Source organism: Salvelinus alpinus, chromosome 24 (assembly GCF_045679555.1).
Source record: "Salvelinus alpinus chromosome 24, SLU_Salpinus.1, whole genome shotgun sequence".
NCBI lineage: Eukaryota > Metazoa > Chordata > Actinopteri > Salmoniformes > Salmonidae > Salvelinus > Salvelinus alpinus.
The window spans coordinates 16,192,120-16,213,988 of record NC_092109.1 but is presented as its reverse complement, the minus strand read 5'-3'; the positions used below and the strand labels follow the sequence as shown (position 1 = coordinate 16,213,988).

The following is a 21,869-nucleotide window of genomic DNA, read 5'->3' as shown; positions in this document are numbered from 1 at the left end:
AGAGGGGATGTGTGTGTGGGAGTGGCACGGTGGCTTCCCAATCACCCTCTGTACGGTTTGGACAAACACACACAGAGGAGAGTGAGAGAAGAGGGGTAGGAAATAGAGGGAGGGTATAGAGAGGGCGAGAGTATGACTACCCCACTGTTTATTCAAATCCTATTACTGCTGCAGCAGAGGGAGAGAGAGGGGGGAGGGGAGGAGAGGGAGGTAGGTAGACAGAGAACACGAGAGAGAGAGAGAGAGAGAGAGAGAGAGAGAGAGAGAGAGAGAGAGAGAGAGAGAGAGAGAGAGAGAGAGAGAGAGAGAGAGAGAGAGAGAGAGAGAGAGAGAGAGAGAGAGAGAGAGAGAGAGAGAGAGAGAGAGAGAGAGAGAGAGAGAGAGAGAGAGAGAGAGAGAGAGAGAGAGAGAGAGAGAGAGAGAGAGAGAGAGAGAGGAGGGAGGAGAGTACCTCAAAAGTTATTCCTAAAAAATCTAATTTTGTGTCTTTCTCCTCTCTCTCCGCAACTCAGTTCAAAGATGTTGATGTATTCTAACACTATGGTCAATGTGTTTCCAGCTGCGAGGGCTCACCAAGCCATGAAATGGAAAAGGAGATACAATCAGTGGGTATCTGCAAACAAGCCCTGTAGTCATGCATGAACTGGCAATATTTTGGCATCAGCTAACATTTTGTTGAACAGTGAATGCAGCTCTGCCAGTGTACTTGTACTGTATTCTAATTTTGACCTCTCACGTTCTCTCCTCCTCTTCTTTTTTCTCCTCTCTCCCTGTTCCTACTTCCATCTGCTTCCACTCTCCTCTCATCCTCTCCTCTTCTCCTCTCTTCTTCTCCCACCTGGTCCCCTCTCCCTCTTCTCTTCTCCTCTCCATCTCCAGGATTCGTACCTTTCCTAAGGAGTCTCCTCTGTTGGGTCGAGATACGGTACGAGCTCTCATGTACTATGCCCTCAAGGTCTGGAGTGACATCTCACCCCTCAACTTCCATGAAGTGGCGGGCAACGACGCAGACATTCAGATCGACTTCACCAAGGCCGACCACAACGACGGGTACCCTTTCGATGGGCCGGGAGGCACCGTGGCACACGCCTTCTTCCCCGGAGAGAGGTTCACGGCAGGGGACACCCACTTTGATGATGATGAGGCCTGGACCTTCAGATCACCAGGTGAGTGGTTGGTGGTTTACTGTACCTTTATTGACTAGTGTGTATTGTGCATGTATTGTATATGTGATATCATGTTCATTTGTTCATTATTTTTATGTGTATGAAGTGCATTTCCAGGAGTTTGCACATGGGTACATGTGTGTGATGCCCAGTGACACCTTGCAGCTCCAGCCGTTGGTCGGTCAGCCATGGGTTGATCAGATCTACTAAATGCTCCCAGACACAGGGATGCTCTCATTAATCATTAAGTCTGCCTGCTGCTGCTCGGCTGCTCGGCTGAGGACTGCCCACCTCCTCTTCCCTCTCCCCTCTCCCATTCTCATTAGACTGAGTGGACTCAATGTGCTTCCCATCGCTCCCTCCCTGTCCATCTCTGATGGAGAAAGTCATGCCTTCTCTGTTATGACCTTACCTCTCCTTCCTTCCCGAGACAGACGGAGGAAGAGGGTGGCAGACGGGTGCAGACAGTTTTGGAAAATGTTTGCCTCTTTTTCTCAAGAATGAGCTCCACCTACGTCTCCCTGTCTATGATGAGACTAGAACCGCTGAGAGCACCCAGAAGTGCAGATCCTACAGTTTATAGATTAACATTCCACTGTAGCCAAGCCCAATACCTCCAAAGATAGACAGACAGACAAACACATCTGGAGAGGTGATGCAATGTGTGATGTATGCTGGCCCATTACCTCTCTAACAGGGCAGGACAGATCCAGCCCCCTCCCAAAGACAAACCGACCCACGTTTGCAGTTTTAATGTCACATGCACAAGTACAGTGAAAAGCCTTTCTTGCAAACTCAAAACCCAACAATGCAATAATCAATAACGATGTATTACTAGAAAAAAAACTTGAGAAATAAGAATAGGAAATATGAAATACACAATAAAGTAAATAAGTAAGCATATATTTAAAAAGTCAGTTCCAATACCATATGAACAATGTGCAGGGATACTTGAGTGATAGAGGTAGATATGTACAGTATAGGGGTAAGGTGACTAGGCAACAGGATATAAGATGAACAGATTAGCAGCCGCTTGTATGTGCGTGGGTGTGGAGTCAGAATAAATGTATGTGCATATTATGTGTGAGTGAGCAAATGATGGAGTGAGTGAGTGTTTGTGTGCATGTGTGTGTGTTGGAGTGACAGTGTGTGTGAGTGTGTAGGGCCCTGTGAGTGTGCATAGAGACTGAAATAAAAGGTCAATAAAGATATAAGGTAAACTCAGCTATTTTGTTAGCTATTTATTAGTCGTATTGCTTGGGAATGGAAGCTGTTCAAAAGCCTGTTGGTGCCTGATTAAAGACCCTTCTCACGTCTGCCTCAGAGATCACCCAGTCCTCTGGGTCGGTTACCGCCTTCACTCCCGGCTCGTTGTTGTTGTCAAAGCATGCATAAAATGCATTGAGTTCATCTGGTAGAGAGGAACCATTTGGCAGATCACGGTTGGGTCTTCCTTTCTAATCCGTAATAGACTGTAGCCCCTGCCACATGTGGCGGGCGTTGGTGCCTGTGTAGTACGATTCCACCATTTTCCTACATTGTCTTTTTACTCGTTTGATGACTCTGCGGAGGACATAGTGGGCCTTCTTGTACTTATTCCTGTCTTCGGCTGTAGCATCAGGGTTGTCTACAATAGCTCTGTGTGCGGTAGCCCTGCTCTTTAGTTTGACCCCAACCTTGGTGTTAATCCAGGGCTTTTGATTGGGGAAGCAGCGAACCCTCACAGTGGGTACAACATTGCCAATGCATTTTCTAATGAGCTGGTGACGGAGGTGGTTAGCTCGTCGATGCATATCCTCTGATTTTGGTGACCATTTCCCAACAAAGCGAATCACAGGTACTTTCTGTTTCAGCTTCTGCTTTTAAATAAGAAGCAAGAGTACGGAGTCATGATCTGATTTGCCGAATGGAGGACGAGGGAGGGCCTTGTATGCTTGCTTGTGGGGTGGGGGGTAGGAGGTGGGGGTAGGAGAGAAGCGGGGCTGTGTGATGCAGACTGGCCCAGCTTGTATGCCTGGTGATGGGGCCAGGCTGCCAGGCCGTGCCCTGGTCTCCCTCTGTCCTGCAGGAGGCCTGGGGACCATATGCTCCTGGACAGTGGCTCATTCTGCTCCAATTAGGGCTCCCACCAGGCCAGACCAGGCCGGGCAGGCAGGCAGCAGCTGCCTACACAGGGACTGGCAGGTGGAGCAGACAGGGAGGGAGGGAGAGAGGCGGTGGGGGTCAAGGGAATACACTGAGAGGGTTGGCGGATGGAGGGTTAGATTTAATGAAGTGGGAGAAAGTGAAGGAAGATGATTGGAAAATCCAGCCTCTCTCCAAGCCATCTCACATCACTGCATGAATAAATGATGATGATGCGAAGGTGGAAGTGAAGGATAATGATGATGATAAATATTATGATTTACCCTTCTCAACCCACACAGGGAATGAGATCGCTCCAGTATTTGCTTATGATATGAACCCTTTTACTGAAACGAATAAATGCCCCAAACCACCATCTAGTCCTTCAGCACTTGGATTTATTTGTGTTTGTTTGCGTTTCGTGTTATCCTTGACTTTCTGGTGGCAGACGTGAGTTGCCGAGGCGCAGGAAAGACAGTTAATTAAACATCTCTTAACTTCTTCTCAACATCCCAGTCCGTCGGGTTAACACTGCGACTCTTAGCCCCCCCCCCCCCCCCCCCCACAGTAGGATACTAATCTCAAAGATCACTTACTAAAACTGATACCAATGCCTTACCTTGACGAATGTTATGTACATGTATGTGTGATATGGTTGTTGTTGTGTTTTAAGACACTGAAGGATTGTGTTCTTTGACATGCGTAATGAAAACATTGTTGGTGCTTTGGGTTAGAAAGGGGAGTTAAACCTTAACTAGTTGTCCCTCGTTCTCTGTCATAACAGCGAGCCGTACAGGTGCTTCTTTCATTAAGGTCCTTTTCAGTCAGTCTGCATCAGGATTCAAGGCCTGGCCCTGGCTTTTTTCCCCCAATATCCTAGATATTGGAGTGGGTTGTTGTTGCTGCAACTTTCCAACAAGAAGATCATCTTTGGAGAGGTTGGTAACTTGTAAGGTCAAGAGCTAGCAGTGAAACGCGGTGGTTCAGTAGACATCCTGGGCCCTAATCTTCTTAAGAAGGATGGACGTTATCAGAGGAATAAGGACTTGAGTAATTGCTTTTCCTCTCACCCTTTTTTTTCTTTCGCCCCTTGCCTATTCTCTGAAAACATCTCCCATTGTATTGTTCTTGTAAGGACCTTACAACTTTCCACCCTTTGAGGGCGATCTGCTAATGTATGTAATTACCACTGAATTTAAAATTGGCATTTGAAGAACAGTGGAGCTAGCAGAATGCTGAACGCTCCATTTAAGTTCGCTAGCATTCTGCTCCCCACTGGTTGATTGTAAGGGGTGACTTCAAATGTGGTGGCCAGGGTAGGCTCCTGGGGCCCGAGTCACATAAATGGAAGGCTGTTTTTGTTTTGACAGCAGACACATTGCTTTTATTCATTATCTCACCGCTGATTGCTCGCTAATGCAGACAGCTTACGGTGGCCGAAACAAAAGGCTCATTAAGCAGGTGTGTTTTCACTTTGGCTTTGGTTCATGCCTGTGTGCGTGTGCACACTTGAGTGTGTTCATGTTTGTGTGAAACTGGGAGAGAGAAAGAAAGAGACAGAGAGACAGAGAAGAGAAGGTAGAAATTGCTCCACCCTGCTCATCCACATTATCAAGCTGTCAGCCAGTCATTTAGTCTCCTGCTCTGGCTGACTGGCTCCTCAGAGACCAGGGTACACCCCATGGCTAACAGGCTGTACGCCATCACCACCATCGCCATCACCACAGAGGAACAGCAGCCCTCTCCTGAGGAATGGAGAGAGACATCGAAATGGAGCCCTAGTCATATTTGGAGATGGTCACAGGGGCATGGAGTCAGGTTCCACAAAGCTGGTAGCATTTTGGCTGAGTAAACAGTCACAGGGCTGAACCTGCTGTAGTCAGTGTACAAAGGACTCTAAAAGGGAATAGGGGATTGTTCCTCTCATCCTCCACAGACTCCTAAAGTTTTCCCAGCAGCACCCTTTTCTAGCCACCTGTGGCTTGCTTTTAGAAAAGGTTCCCATCCCTAAATCTAATGGGACAGACAGACTCCATCTGGCCTGTACTCTCTCGCTCTCTCTCTCTCTGTACCTCCTGCTGCCACCCATCCCAGCCCAGATGCTTCCTCCTCCACCCTGCATACTCCTCGTAAAGGAAATAGCACCATGGTACCATAACCTCTCTCCCTCCTATTATCCCTTCCTCTCTTCCTCCCTTCTCTCCCTTCCTCATCCACCATTTCTCCATTCAATTTCTGCACAATGTGCTCCCTTAGATTACAACTAGTATTGGGCTTTCCTCGCCCTGGTGGCTACACTAACCAGGAGTGAATCTATCACCAACACTCTCATTTGTCTGTGTTTGAGCATGACCCTGAGACGCAGCCAAGCCTGTGCTAATCTAAAGCTAGACACACACAAAGCATCAGGGAACCTAGCTAGCTGTGGCACACGAACACACCACACCGAGTTTGGTGGATGGTAGAGCCGCAATCGAAATCTCTTAGCCACAGGTTAGAACTCTTGGTCTCGCTTAGCAGAGCCAGACGAAACAGGTTTTCTTTCTTTTTTTTTAAGCAAATTCAGCCGTGGAGGAGAGGAGCGGTATTTCTAGCATGCTGCCCTCGCTCCAGGTGTCCCTCCATGCTCGTCTGTGACTGACAGCTCGTGGATCAGACTGCATTTCCATAACTATCTCTCTGCACCACTACCCTAAAAGCATTAAAAGCCTCTGTGCCTGTCTGCCAGTCTTCTTAACTGTAACTATATGAAGATGAGTTTAGAAGTAAGAGAAAAACACTGTGTCTGCCCGGAGATTGAAAAGTTTGGAGGTTGATTCTCGGCCGAGTCATACCAAAGACTGTAAAAACGATTTGCTTTTTGCTTGACACTCAACATTAAGGAGATCAATTGGGGTTAAGGCCCTGCAATAGACTAGCGTCCTATCCAGGCGGTGTACTTGTACATCAAGCTGCCTCACGCTACAGAAACAGGAGATTGGCGTCATGGTTCCACCTGTCACAAGAGGGCGGCAGAGACCGCCCTAGAGACTATTATGACACTCAGGTGTTTTCTATTACTAATTATGATTCCCTTTTAAGAGATGTGTGTTTTCTGTTACCCTTTGCAGATGCTTGATTTGTTTGCTGTGTGTGTTTGTCTCCGGAGTAGGTTTTCGAGTCCTAGTGTTGGTTGTTGTCCCAGTTTTACTTTGTACCTACTGTCAAACTTTTTCCAAGTAAAGTATTTACGTTTTATTCTTAACCACTGGTTCCTCGTCTGGTTCTCTTCTCTGCTCCTGGATTCTACCTAATGTCACAGCAAGCGTCTGCCTCCAGCATGGACCCAGCAGAGATCGACCAGATCAAGAATGTTATAACCCACCAAGGAGCACTGCTGGGGTGACAGCAAGAACAACTTTCCCAAATATCAGAGACTCTCCGGCCACTTACCGACAACCCTCCAACCAATGCACATCCACAACCCAGGAGGAGCCACTGCCTAAGTCTCAGCGTCCAGTGCTCCAGTCGTCACCGTAGATTTCCCAGGGAACCTGCACCGAGAACCGAAGATCCCAGGCCCCGAGTAGTATGACGGCCACCCGGGAAGATGCAAGGGGTTCCTAACACAGTGCTCTCTGGTGTTCGAGCTACAGTCCTTCTTGTTCCACACCGATCGGGCCAAGATCACCTATATCCTCTCTCTACTCTCGGGTAAAGCCATGGCATGGGCAACGGTGGTGTGGGAAGAGCAGCCACCATCCTGCAGCTCCATAGCATTTCTCTACACCCGCAATAACATCTGCTAAATATGTGTATGTGACCAATAAAATTTGATTTGATATCAGCCTTCATTTTCGAGTTGCAACGACCACCCAATCGGCAGATGAGAAGCAGCGAGCCGGCTCTTCAAACTCCGCGAAGGGACCAGACCAGTGGCTGACTTCACCATTAAGTTCTGCACCCTCGCTGCCGAGAGTGGGTGGAATACTGAGGCACTGGTCACCGCCTTCCACCAAGGTCTATCTAACTCTATCAAGGATGAACTGGCCTCTCAGAAACTGGGAGAGGAACTTGAGTCCCTGATAACGCTTGAATTCAAGATCGACAACCGCATCCAAGAATGAGTGAGACAGCGCCCCTTTGATACCATCCCAGTATCCTGGTTTCCCCAGTACTGAGGAGCCCATGCAGCTGGGACGCACTGAGCCCACAGGAAGGCGACAGGCGCATGTGCAAAGGCTGCTGTCCATTCTACATGCCCAGAGCTTACAGGAAACACAGGGGCTCGCCAGGACAGGGGGAGACCCTGACAAGCTGTGTAGTCACTCCCAGGCTACCCAGTCACCGTCTGTCACTACCAGTGGCCCTACACTGGGACAACCATCAGCACCATATTCAAGCCTTTGTGGACTCTGGGGCCGCGGATCATTTCATTGATCAGGACCTCGCCAGAGAATTACAAATCCCCTGCGTGAAATGCCCCATCCCTCTGCAGATTCAGATTCTTTACTCCCTCTCGGCCCCTGAAGCAGCAGCCATGGACGACTACATCCCGGAGTCGCTGGAGGCAGGCTTCATTCGTTCCTCAACATCCCCAGCTGGCGCAAGCTTATTCTTCGTGGGAAAGAAGGATGGGGGTCTGTGCATCGATTACCGAGGGCTGAACAGGATTATGATTAAGAACCGTTACCCCCTACCCCTGATGTCCTCCGCCTTGGAGCTTGCCTAAGGGCCCCAATTCTTCACCAAACTGGACCTGCGCAATGCTTACAATCTGGTGAGAATCAGTGAGGGAGATGAATGGAAAACTACCTTTAACACCCCTAGTGGCCACTATGGTTATTTAGTCATGCCATTCGGATTATCGAACTTACCGGCATTGGTTAATGACACTCTTAGGGACATGTTGAATCGTTTCGTCTTTATTTACCCCGACGACATCCTGATCTTCTCCAAGACCCTTCCAGAACACATCCTGCATGTCTGCCAAGTCTGGAGACGCCTCCTGCAGAGTCAGCTATATGTCAAAATAGAGAAGTGTGAGTTCCACGTATCCCAAGTCTCATTCCTGGGCCAAATTATCTCTCATATTATCTCTCCCGCCGGCATCTAAATGGACCCCGTAAAAGTTACGGTGGTCACCGACTGGCCCCGTCCCGCCTCATTCAAACAAGGCCAGGGTTTTTCCAATTTTTACACGCAATTTTGGTGCGGTGGCAGCGCCTCTCACAGCCCTAACCCGTCTGTCCCAGACCCGGTTTTGCTGGACCCCCGAGGCTGACAGGGCATTCAAGGAGCTCAAGGGACATTTCACCTCCGGACCCATCCTTGTTCATCCTGATCCTGCTCGTCCCTTCATGGTAGAGGTGGACGCCTCGAATACTGGAGCAGGGGCGGTCCTTTCACAGCGGAATGAGGGAGACAGGAAACTGCACCCATGTGCCTTTCTCTCCAAGCGGCTCTCAAAGGTGGAATGCAACTACGATGCTGGCAACCCGGGAGTTCTTGGCAGTTAAGTGGGCCCTTGAGGAGTGGAGACACTGGTTTATTTACATTTACATTTACATTTACATTTAGCTGACGCTCTTATCCAGAGCGACTTACAAATTGGAAAGTTCATACATATTCATCCTGGTCCCCCCGTGGGGAATGAACCCACAACCCTGGCGTTGCAAGCGCCATGCTCTACCAACTGAGCCACACGGGACATGTTGGTGGGCCACACTGGTTGGTGGGGGCACCTCATTCCTTCGTGATCTGGATGGACCACAAGAACTTGGTCTCCATTCAAGAAGCCAAGAGGTTGAACACTCGCCAGGCTCGGTGGGCTCTGTTTTTTAACAGGTTCAACTTCACACTAGCCTATCACCTGGGATCCAAGAACCAGAAAGCAGACGCCCTGTCCCAACAACATGATGTCTCTAACGAGGAGAAAGACCCCGAGCCCATCATCCCCAGCTCCCGCATTGTGGCCCCTGTGGTCCCTGTGGTATTGAGACCACGGACCGACAAGCCCAGACAGAGAACCTGACTCCGGCAGGGGACCCACTAACAGACTTTATGTTCCACGCTCAACCCATTCCCGAGTACTACAATGGGGACACTCCTCTAAATGAACAGGGCATCCAGGGGTTAATCGGACACTGGAGTTCCTGAGGCGGAAATTCTGGTGGCACAACATGATTGAGGATCTGAGATCCTTCGCTACGACCTGCTTCATCTGTGCCCAAAGCAAGTCCTCACGACAGCAACGGGCTGGGTTGCTCCAACCTCTGCCCATCCCCAAACGGCCCTGGTTCCCACCTGTCCCTAGACTTTATCATGGGGTTACCTCCATCCCAAGGGCTTACCACTATCCTGGTGGTCGCCCATTTCATCGCCCTATGCAAGTTGCCCTCGGCCAAAGAGACAACTGATCTCATGATTAGCCATGTCTTTCGACTACAAGGACTCACACAGGACATTGTCTTGGACCGTGGCCCCCAGTTCATCATGCAGTATTGGAAAGCCTTCTGCTCCCTGTTGGGGGTGTCAGGAGTCTCTCCTCTGGGTTCCACCCACAGACGAATGGGCAGACTGAGCGGGTCAAACAGGAGCTGGAGAAGTTCCTCCGCTGTTTTGTCTCCACTCAAGTCACCAACTGGGGCAAGTTCCTCATCTGGGCCGAATATGCTTACAACACACTGCCGAACTGTCGCCTTTCGAGTGTCAGTTTGGGTTCGCCCCCCTCCCGTTTCCTGAACAAGAGGCCGAAGCGGGGGTGCCCTCAGCAGAGGTGTTCATTTGACAAATTTGCCGCACCTGGACCAGAGCGCAATCCTCCTTGTTCCGCTCCTCTGTTTGAAAACAACACCAGGCAAACCGAAAACGAAGGCCCCTTCGGCTCCTCCGACCTGGTCATCGGGAGTGGCTGTCCACCCGTGATCTCCTCTTAAAAGTGGACTCTCGGAATCTCGCCCTGCACTACGTAGGACCATTCAAGATCCTGAGTCGCATCAACCCGGTCACCTATCGTCTGATTCTCTTCTCTGCTCCTGGGTCCTACCTCATCATGTCACAATAGGCTCCTGCTCCTATTAGCCATTCCAGTTGACACAAGCCAAGGCTTTCTAGGGCAGTCCAACACAACATTCTTCTGTTTTGTCTTGTCTATCAGTGAGGGGTGGGTTCATGATACAAAAGCTTTATTAAAGTATTTCTCTGCTCCAATGGATGGAGAAATCTCACTGTTATCTCTCTCACTTCTATCCTTTCGCTCTCTCCCCTCAGACTCTCACGGGATGGATCTGTTTGCGGTAGCAGTGCATGAGTTTGGTCATGCTATTGGCCTGGCCCACACCTCAGCAATAGAGTCCATCATGAGGCCGTACTACCAGGGTCCTGTGGGGGACCCACTCAAGTACGACCTCCCCTATGAGGACAAGGTCCGCGTCTGGCAGCTCTACGGTACGTTCTCCAGCCCACGTCTCTCTCCTATACTATAACCAACACTTATCTTTCTCTCCTCCCCCTCTCCATCTTGCATATTCCAGTCATCTCTCTCCACTCTCCACCTATCTTTCCTATTTCAGTCATCTTTATCCTTCGGTCACACATCTGAACACCTCTTGCCTAGCTACTCCTCCATAACTCTTCTATACCTGCCCCTGCCTACCTCACTTACACAGATCCCTGGACTGGCATCCTGCCATCCCTTCTATGTACACATGCTGTGTGGAAAATCCTTCCCACCACCACCCCTCAACCACTCACTGCAAATGTCGCCTATAATTACCCATGATTCTAGCGGGATGTGGCCGCCCATCCTTCAGCGCGACACGGCGGTGCAGAGCAGAAAACCCAAGGCCTCGGCACAGGAAGCAGAATTGATTTGTTTATATGCAAGGAGCGAAGAGAGGGCTTTAATTGGTCATCCCTGTGGCACAGGCCCTGCTTATCACTGTGTGCCATGCTACTGAGAGAGGTAGGAGAGGAGGAGAGTAGAGGAAGACAGATACTTGAGGGGCGAAGAGAGAGGGAGGCGAGGAGGATAGGAAGACTGATAGGTGAGAGGGGATAAGTGGCTGGGGGAGAAGGAAAGAGACTTGAGTTAGCGGGCAAGGTAGAGAGAGAGAGAGAGAGAGAGAGAGAGAGAGAGAGAGAGAGAGAGAGAGAGAGAGAGAGAGAGAGAAATCTCACTGTTAATGAACAGTGAGATTTATGGGCAAAAGAGCTGATCTGATTGGTCAAAAGGCAAATAAGTGAAAAATATATAAAAATTGGGCTGCCTGTTTAAACGCAGCCTATGTGTTGTAAATCTGTATCTGAATGTGGGTTGCGTGTCAAGGTGCAGTTGACTTGACCCTTGCCCTCTCATCTTTCCCAGGGGTGAGAGATTCAGTGTCTCATACGGCGCGTCCTGATGATCCCTCCCAGACCGCTGACCCACCTGTACTACTGGACCTCCCTGAGAACAGATCTACTGTCCCGTAAGTCACACACACACACACACACACTCACATGGACACACAGGCAGACACATTAAATCTACACACCCCTGTATACCTCCAAACTGAAGCTCAGAAACTTCCAGACCCATTTTCTCTCCCTCAGTCATCTATCTGTCCTGGAGGTCAGCGAGTTTGGACATTGTCACAACGCCGCAGCAGTGAGAGATAGCAGTCCTTATTTCACCTTGTTCTCCAGTCACAGTAAAGTACAGCCGAGCGTGTGCTCACAGTACAAAATGAGTCCATTTATACCAAATCCAGTCTCCAGATGACACAGCACTCATCTAATATAATAGATTTTCATACAAATCGGAGACTTTGTCCTCTTTTCTGTAGCTTTCCCTTCTCATTTCTCCTCCACTCCATCTTGCTGGATGATGTGTGGACAAGGTGGATTTAGCCTGACAAAGGTCACTAATATAGTCCTCTCTGCGCAGCTCCTCTGTTAATAAGCCCTGAATAGAGATCTTTGTTAATAAGGATCTAGGCGAGTAGCCTCTCACAAAAGCAGCCCTGTCGTTGTAATTGCCTCGTCATTTGCAGCCAAGACACGTCAAGCGCTTAACTCAGTCATTAGCACTGGGATAATGCGTGAGAGGACCTCGGTCTCCTGCGTCAGGACGATAACATCTCCTCTGATGTTTGGCTCGTTTTTTAATTGACACGCATACGCAGTAAATAAACACAAATATAGTGCGCATGGGCGCTTTGCATACATGAAACAAACAGAGACACGCACACATTGGTTTAAGATGAGAAGACACTGATTTAGACTGGCATAGTAAAACGTACACACATTACAGTACGTCTGACTGGGGATTGAGAAGTGGTTTGGTGTACAGTACATTCTGTCTTAGTTTCTTCAATTAATTATATTATTCACTTTTGTCTCTCGCTCCCCCTCTCTCTCTCATTCTCTCCCCTCCCCCTCTCTCCCTTCTTTCTTCTCTTAGGCCGGCACGAGATGCCCCTAACAGGTGCACAAGTCACTTCGATGCAGTGGCCCAGATTCGTGGAGAGGCCTTCTTTTTCAAAGGTACAGAGAGAGGGCAGAAGGAGAGAACAGAGTGTGGCGCTGCCTGCGATCAATATAGAACCCAGCCAAGCATATCTCTCTGAGTTCCACACACACCTTCACACTCCCAGACAGGGGATAGCCCTAGAGGGGCCCCCAGTTCCATCTGACTCACACAATCAATTGGATACATTTTACTGTCCAGTTATAAGGTTTTATGAGACAGGTCTGTCTTGCAAAAAAAAATCTTAATTAACATCGGTTAACCTCAAGAGAACTCCTGGTAATAATTAAAGTTAAGTATGTATGGACGCTGTTAATACCCTGTAGAGCTGCAGATTACAAAGTAATAATACACAGGCTGTGACCAAACTCAGACAAACTTAGACTAAGGCAGTCCGACACAGATACTGGGAGCTAGGCTGAATCTGCTTCTCCCTGTTCGCTTGGTTGGTTCCGCCAGCTGTGTGCCTGCCTGGGTACAATATGCCCTGAGGTGTCCACACATGTTTTCCCTGTGGACCATTTATCTTATTTCCTCTGGACAACACCCATTAACACACATACAATTAACACACATACAATGCATACAAACACACACACACACATGCACTCCACATACAGTGCACAATCCTGTACAGACACACACAAACACTGAAACAGAGAGAGAAGGACTTTGTATTCTCTCTTCCACTTTTTTACATTTTCTTCCTACTTTTCTTTTACTATCTCTCTCTTCCTCCTAGGGAAGTATTTCTGGCGTCTGACGCGGGAGAAGCACCTGGTGTCTCTGCGTCCGGCTCAGACCCACAGGTTCTGGAGAGGCCTGCCTACCAACCTGGACAGTGTGGACGCTGTCTACGAGAGACCTGGGGACCACAAGATCGTCTTCTTCAAAGGTACATAACTCATAAACTCAGCCGTGGTCGTGGTTGAGGCAGGGAGGTCAGCTATTATACCAATGATGCTAACTATGAAAGGGAGTGTGTTGTTGTAATTTTGAAGGGTTTTGATATATTGGGGCTGGTCAAAGGAAGATGAATGTGTTCTGAGAAACACATGAAAAGAGGTCTATCAGTTGCTACTTCCATTTTTGGACTTAAAAATGAATGATATGTACCCATTGATTCTTGAAGAATATAATTTATAAATGCCTCATGAGCTTAGTTCAACTGTCACACCCCATCAGAACAGAAAATATAAACTTGTTTTACTCCAATGTTTGTAAATAAAGCACATGTAAACAAACACTATATAGCCTCAAACATGGTTAAAACTATCATTTTATATCATGGATGGTCAGTTCTTGGAACCATAGCTCTGTCAATGAATTTCAGAGTGGTTACATTTCTCCGGCTGCATCCCTCAGCTTTTTACCAAAAACAGGGGTGAGGAAACACTTTGTTATTGTTTCAACTGCTGATTGCTGCTTTCATGTGTCATCATTGGCCTTGGAGGGTGTTTTGTGGATATCAGAGAGTTTAAAATTCAATCAAGATTACCAAAGCACAAAAACAAAAAAATACAAACCTGTATGTCTGTATTTCAGTCAATTGAATAGTTTAATCACAAAACACATTTAATCACACGTCACTTTCATTCAGTTGAGTTATTACATTAAACAAGTTATCCAGTTCACTCTCGTTGATTGACATTCCTTTGTCCCGCCTCCTCAGGACTGAAGTATTGGATATTCAAGGACAACAACGTGGAGGAGGGTTATCCTCGGCCAATCAGTGACTTCGGCCTGCCTATGGAGGGTGTAGACGCAGCCTTCGTGTGGCTCCACAACGACAAGACCTACTTCTTCAAGGACAACCGCTACTGGCGCTATGACGACCATCTACGGCGTATGGATCAGGGCTACCCCAAAGACAGCACACTGTGGAAGGGGATCCCGTCCCAACTAGACGATGCCATGCGATGGTCTGACGGTGAGTATTAGACACACACATTTACTCACTACATATACACATATCGCTCACTTCGTAAAACTAAATACAAGCTGAAATACACATTCGGTACACTGCACTTGACAATACACAAAAATAACGGAAGCATTAGTAAAAAAGAATAGAGTACCTGAGTGTATGTCATTCATCCCTGCCTTCAGGGTCCTGACAGGTCTACTTCTACAGTATATCCACTACTAACCCACACTGGGTCCTTTTCCTCTCCAGCCCCCTTGCCCTCTAACTCTCTCAGACTGGAGACTAATCTAGTCAAAAACAGCCCAGGTCATTGGTCAGTCAAGCCTGCCTAAACCACAGTCCTGGTGGAGCCGCTATGCATTCTAAAGCCCTCAATGCAGACGGCCCCTAACATGTAATTTTATATTCGGTCTTTTGATCTGGAGTGTGATCTGGGAATGATAGGTGCTGTGTCCCAAATGGCATCCTATTCCCTATTTAAAGCGCTACTTTTAGCCAGGGCCCATAGTGCTCTGGTCAAAAGTAGTGCACTGTATAAGGAATGGGGTGTCATTTGGGATGCAACCATAGTGTTTTCATTGCTGAGCCTGTGTATTCATTGTTGGGTTGTCATGGCAGCAATCGCCTGCAGCTGGAGTGTGTGTGTGTGGGGGGGGGGGGGGGCAGGATGGTGCTAGGGCATCATGTCCCAGCTATTGCACAGCAGTGCCTATCTCAGTCAGACCCTAACCAGTGGAAGGCCAGTCTAACAGTAATTAAAGTACACTCAGTCTGACACATTGGTAAGTCATATCACACCAAAGCACACATGCAGTATACAGCCCTCACCTCTCTATCTGTCTCACAGAAACTCAAGCGCGCACACACACACACAAACAAGCATATAATGTAGCTACAAATAAATCGAATAGCTTATCAAACATATTCATACAGTATAGTGAACACAAGTTATCAAAACCCCTTATTCAGTAACACACACAGCCATTTTACACACTCACTCTACAGTGCATAAACACACACACGCATGGCAAGCTCCAGCCGAGTCTCCACGTGAGCCAGTTAGATCCTTTCTCCCCTGTAGCGACTCCTGTGGCTGAGTGTATGTAAGCGCTTTCCTCCGTGTGCTGGGCTCTGTACCGCTGCCAACTCTAGAGGTCCTGCTCGGAGCTGTTTGATGTCGGTGAGCACAGGCCACGCGCAAAAATGACAGTCTGAGCCACCAGAGGATTCATACATACACACGTGGACCCTGGGGGCCTGGGAACTGGAAGCACATCAAAGACCTCAGGGACAGAGGTGGATGTGGTGGCAGGGATGGAAAGAGTGGGAGAGATAGTGCTAGGGAGGATAAGAGCAAGGAAGGTAGAGAGAGTGAGAGGAAGAGATAGCGGCTTGTAGAGACAGGAGACAGATGAGGGGGGGGAAAATATATTTGAGAGAGAGGAAGAGAATGAGAGTTTGTTGTGGGAATACGTACTGGTGTGGGAAAACAAACTGGTGAATAGAGAGAGGGACTGGACGAAAAACAGCGAGACAGAATCAAGTGAATGATGTATTACCATAGCAAAATCAATCATCACACCCTCTTTTTCACTTATGCAGCCTCTTTGTCTTCTTCCTCTTTTCATTAAGGCTCCTCATACTTCTTCAAGGGGAAGGAGTACTGGCGTGTGGTGGGCAGTGATATGGAGGTGGAGGCTGGGTACCCACGGTCCATAGGAAAGGACTGGCTGGTGTGTACAGAGATGCAGTCGGACTCCCCAGCCACAGAGGCCAATAACACGGCTAACACGCGGCTACACGGGCAGCACCACGCCGACCACGCAGAAAACGGCTACGAGGTGTGCTCCTGCACCTCCAACTCTGCCTCGCCCTTGGGAGCCCAGCCCTCACCCTCCCCCCTCTGGCTACTTGCCCTCTTGACTCTCTCTGGGGTACTATCCTACGTCCCTCTATGATGTAAGCAGAGGGGAGCGGCCTCACTCTGTGACAGGAAGTACAGCAGCCAATCTGCTGAGAGCGGGGGAGTGGCTTAAGGGGCTTTTCGCCTGGGTACTGCCAGACCAGCTACACCATCGAATCAAAACGATGACTGGAGGAATTTGTTGTTATTGTTATCTTAATTGGGATCCTCATTGTTAATTTGTTTTATTTATTATACCAAATCCTTCTCAATGGATCAATATGCTTTCAAATGAATGATGTTTAAATTATGATACTGGATTGAATTAGAAATGTGATAACATGACGATAATGGAAATAGTATATAAACTTGATGATGATAATGATAACAAGTTTATAGCAAAATGTCCCTCCGTGACTAAGCAGTCTAGCAGGAGAGTGGTACTCTGGGATGCTGTGCTCCCTGTCCCCTTGTTCCTGCAATCACTATAAGAGCTTTAAAGTAACTCCAGGGTTTTGGGATTTCTGTGAAATATGACCTATTATTAATTACAATATTAGTGAAATAGTTTTCCTTCCCCCCAAAAATGTATTATGTTAAAAAACAGCTTTTCTTTGTTGGAATGTTGTGGGGCGTGCCCCAACAACAGAATGGTGTTGGCGTATACCGGTCATTAAAAATATTCACACGACTAGACCACTGATTGGCTAGCTCATCCTCCTCAGGAAGATGACCATCCTCTCTGAGGAAATAACCAAGCATTTTTTAAACTGTTTGAGGTTGGGTTTTTCAAGTGTTTTGTCACCAATTTATGCTTTGGCCACAAATACTAGTATAGGATGAATCAACAGCATTATTTGCGTATGAGTTAGCAGAATATTAACTTGTAAGTGTTTTTTTACTGGAAAGTTACTTTAAGAACCCTCAAACACACACACACACAGACCACTCCATGTGCTTTTTTTACAGTCTGAGCTAGCTGGACAAATGCTTCTGTCTCCTCTCACTCATTCAACTGGTAATGTGTGGGCTGGTCGGATGGACACTCCACTATAATTGGACAGCTTGTTCTCTCACTGAGTTTCTAATGTCAGGGCTATCTGGATGGAATGGACACTACTTCCTGTAATGACACTGACTCTCCTTCCTTGACTGCACTCGCGGGCCCTTTTGAGACCTTTGCTCCTGTATCTTTATTTTTTTCTCAGCTGAGATACAGTAGCACCTCCTGCCGTTATCAGAGAGGGTACCCTGTTAGTATTGATTATTAGGATGTATTTTTGTAATAAGCACAGAGGGATTGTGGTCGTGCCCTACTCGGGGATGTGCTTGATGGGGTTTTCATGATGCCTTGGTCTGGTCTGGTCAGTGGTCACTGCAGCGGTCAGCGATACCCAGCGGTCACCCAGCTGCGCCGTTCTCCTTCTCCATTGTCTCTCCTAACATGAACTATCTCTAAGGATAGGAGGATGTCTGGGTACCAGTACAGTGACTGGACATGGATATCCACCAGAGACCTGCCTGCTGAGAGGAGGGCACCCACTCAAAACACAACTAGATTTATTAATATTCCTAAGATATATTTACTTACAGTCTATATATACAGATCTATTTGAGGTGAAAAGTTCTATGGCAGTTACAAAAAAAAATATGTACATTTCTCAGCCGTCTTTTCTAAGGTGAAATATTTTTGTAGGAAAATAAAGAGGGGGTAAGACAGAGGGTACTGGGTCGTGTAATGATTTTGTGTCACAGGGAGCCCAAGCTGAACAGAAAGAGGAGGACAATGCGTCGACTGCCGTCACAGGCTGGCAGTTACTTTCTTGTCTGTGTTGTTGGGAGCCATGTTTCTTATGTACACACGCAGGTTATTGTTTCCTCATTGCAAAACAAACCATGCCAATCAAACTATGCCAATCTCGTCCTGGTAACAAGCCATCTTCTACATTCATTCCTTGTTTCAGATCTGTTTATTCAGGATTATGTGTAGTACATGTGTTTTGTGACAGAATTCAGTGACTAGAGCCAATAACACTCCAGATATTGTGTTATTGACTCAAGGAAAAATAAATGTCAGGCAGACACTCAAGCAGACACACAATGCATGGCATGAGGTTTGAAACAAACCGTTTTCCAGCAGAGGCTGATGAGGGGAGAACGGCTCATAATAATGGCTGGACTGGAGTCAATGGAATGGTATCAACCACATGGTTTTCATGCGTTTGATTCCATTCCATTCACTCCATTCCATCCATTCCACTCCATTCCAGACATTATTATGAGCCGTCCTCCCCTCAGCAGCCTCCACTGTTTTCTAGCATTAAGAAAGGAGCACACAGAGAAAGCAGCAGTACGTGCCATGTGTTTTTTGCAGATCAGAGGCTGCAGCAGTTGAACTTGGGAAGAAACTGTCTGACTAATTTCATGGGTTACATAAGCAGCACAATGCCAGGTCAAAATAAAGAAACGGAGTTATTGCCAATTGACTACATTTAAAGTAGCAAAATACTCTTGAGGGGTCTTTGTACAGGGCAAAAGATCATTATGTTCAAAGGGATTCCAATTTCAAGGAAGATCATGACAAGTTGTTTCAACCAGAAAGGTAATGAACATGTGGTTGGAGTTGACCTCTGCACAACCCTGCTACACTACATACAACCCTTCTTACCTCCACGCACAGCTGTGCTCTGACCTGCAGGAGACACTGGGATCTAAACTCAGACACTAGCAGCAATGCCAGGTGTGCACTATAGGGGGGGAGGTGTGTGTGTGTGTGTGTGTGTGCGTGCGTGCGTGCGTGCTTGTGTGTGTGAGACAGTGACAGTGACATTGACAGTCGGTGCCGTTTAAGATTAGGGAGGACGTTTTTTGTTGTTGATAGGTTTAGGCTACTACATGATACTTGAATTTGCCCTATACCCATCACAAATTAAAGTTTATAACATAGGTGCGTAGGTCGAGAGACAAATTGGAGTAATCAAGTTGGCACATTCAATACTGCTTTGCACAGTCTTGCCTGCATCTAGCTGATCTGGCAGTAACAGAAAGTTACTGCCAAACAGTTAGCCCAAACAAGGCAAGTTCATACTAAAACGAGAGTTTCAATTGGAGAAATTCAGGTAGGTCCCTCCCGGTTTCGTTCCGTTTGCTTCTATTTAAGAAATGTTTTGCAACAGAACCTGCGGAATGAATACAGCCTGATCACCCCCAGTTCACTTTCATAGCAGCCACACACCATTTGGCTACACCATGGTGCTATCTTCATTGTAAAACAATGTGTTTTAATCAGTTACTTGACGTTTAGTATAGTTTTATCTAAAAAGGATAATTATTTCATTTTTCGTATTTTTATTAAATTCACTGAGTAGGATGGTCCTCCCCTTACACCTCTGAGGAGAGCCTCCACTGGTCTCCACCTGTGTGTGTAATGTATGCGTTTGTGCATGTGTGTACGTGTGAGAACCTCAATCCCTTCACTCAGACTGACAGAACTGAGACCGCGAGGCTTTGGACCGAGCCGCAGCAGGGTATCCTCCAGATGGGCCAGGGAGAGCCAATCAATCACCCCTGGGCTGCCACCATGCCGCTCCACATCCAAGACCAGAGAAAACACTTACAGAGCACAGCATCTGTGGTGATATTGGTAGCAATTACAGGAGATGGTGTTCCTTCCGACAGGTTACACCACCTGCACTGCTGGAAGGTTCTGACATGAAAATACACACCGGATCTGAGAACAGAACAACCACTGAATTTGCACATCTCAGTACTGTCTACATTGTATATAACATTATTTATATGAGCCATAAGCCAGCACATATCGCATTTGTCAGTCTGATGTTAGATGGAAATATCCTTTGACCTTAGTTCTTCTGCAGATGGGATATTTGACACACACCTGTTCTGTAATAACCCTTTCTGATGTGCCTCCACATGGCACTGTACAACCACTCCTGCAATGATACATGACACATGGTGCACCACACTGACTACTTGAACGGTAAGAGTTAAAACGTTGCCCTGGCTGAGGTGCTCTGGCTCATGGATCGAAATTTCCCAAACTGCCCCCTCCTCTACACCCAACCTTTAAGGCAGTCTAGAGAGGCTGCATTGCTACTGTGTGTCTGTGAGTCTGTCGCGCTGGGGTTTGCTGAGCAGGAATGCAGCAGTGGATGTTTCATGTGACATCCTGGTTATCATTTAGGCTACTACTGGGGAGGGTGAGGTGTTCTACTACTAGGCTACTACTGTAGTGCTGCATTTCCTTCCACCTAACACACCAGGGTGTCGCCAGTGTTGTATGTTAACGTCAGCTCTAGTGTAGTTGTGTTTCCATCAGCAGTGTGACATTAAAGACTTGGGGCGAGCAGAATCAACAACCTCTGCATTATGAAGACAGTTGCTTTGTGAGAAGGTTTTCAAGTTCACAGTTATCCATTGTTATATACACTGCTCAAAAAAATAAAGGGAACACTTAAACAACACAATGTAACTCCAAGTCAATCACACTTCTGTGAAATCAAACTGTCCACTTAGGAAGCAACACTGATTGACAATACATTTCACATGCTGTTGTGCAAATGGAATAGACAAAAGGTGGAAATTATAGGCAATTAGCAAGACACCCCCAATAAAGGAGTGATTCTGCAGGTGGTGACCACAGACCACTTCTCAGTTCCTATGCTTCCTGGCTGATGTATTGGTCACTTTTGAATGCTGGCGGTGCTCTCACTCAAGTGGTAGCATGAGACGGAGTCTACAACCCACACAAGTGGCTCAGGTAGTGCAGCTCATCCAGGATGGCACATCAATGCGAGCTGTGGCAAGAAGGTTTGCTGTGTCTGTCAGCGTAGTGTCCAGAGCATGGAGGCGCTACCAGGAGACAGGCCAGTACATCAGGAGACGTGGAGGAGGCCGTAGGAAGGCAACAACCCAGCAGCAGGACCGCTACCTCCGCCTTTGAGCAGGAGGAGCACTGCCAGAGCTCTGCAAAATGACCTCCAGCAGGCCACAAATGTGCATGTGTCAGCATATGGTCTCACAAGGGCTCTGAGGATCTCATCTCGGTACCTAATGGCAGTCAGGCTACCTCAGGCGAGCACATGGAGGGCTGTGCGGCCCCACAAAGAAATGCCACCCCACACCATGACTGACCCACCGCCAAACCGGTCATGCTGGAGAATGTTGCAGGCAGCAGAACGTTCTCCACGGCATCTCCAGACTCTGTCACGTCTGTCACATGTGCTCATGTGCTCAGTG

At 47.6% G+C, this 21,869-nt stretch overlaps 1 protein-coding gene across 1 annotated transcript in view; it reads left to right on the top strand.

The window, feature by feature from the left end:
- The window catches only part of LOC139551756 (matrix metalloproteinase-17-like), an 85,143-nt gene extending 66,811 nt beyond the window's left edge, over positions 1 to 18,332 (top strand). The window contains exons 4-10 of the mRNA XM_071363068.1: positions 880 to 1,166; positions 10,542 to 10,718; positions 11,638 to 11,740; positions 12,715 to 12,797; positions 13,523 to 13,675; positions 14,453 to 14,710; positions 16,340 to 18,332. Coding sequence (XP_071219169.1) covers positions 880 to 1,166; positions 10,542 to 10,718; positions 11,638 to 11,740; positions 12,715 to 12,797; positions 13,523 to 13,675; positions 14,453 to 14,710; positions 16,340 to 16,665 — 1,387 coding nt within the window. The 3' untranslated portion in view covers positions 16,666 to 18,332. The remainder of the gene's footprint in view (positions 1 to 879; positions 1,167 to 10,541; positions 10,719 to 11,637; positions 11,741 to 12,714; positions 12,798 to 13,522; positions 13,676 to 14,452; positions 14,711 to 16,339) is intronic.
- The last annotated feature ends 3,537 nt before the right edge of the window (positions 18,333 to 21,869 follow it).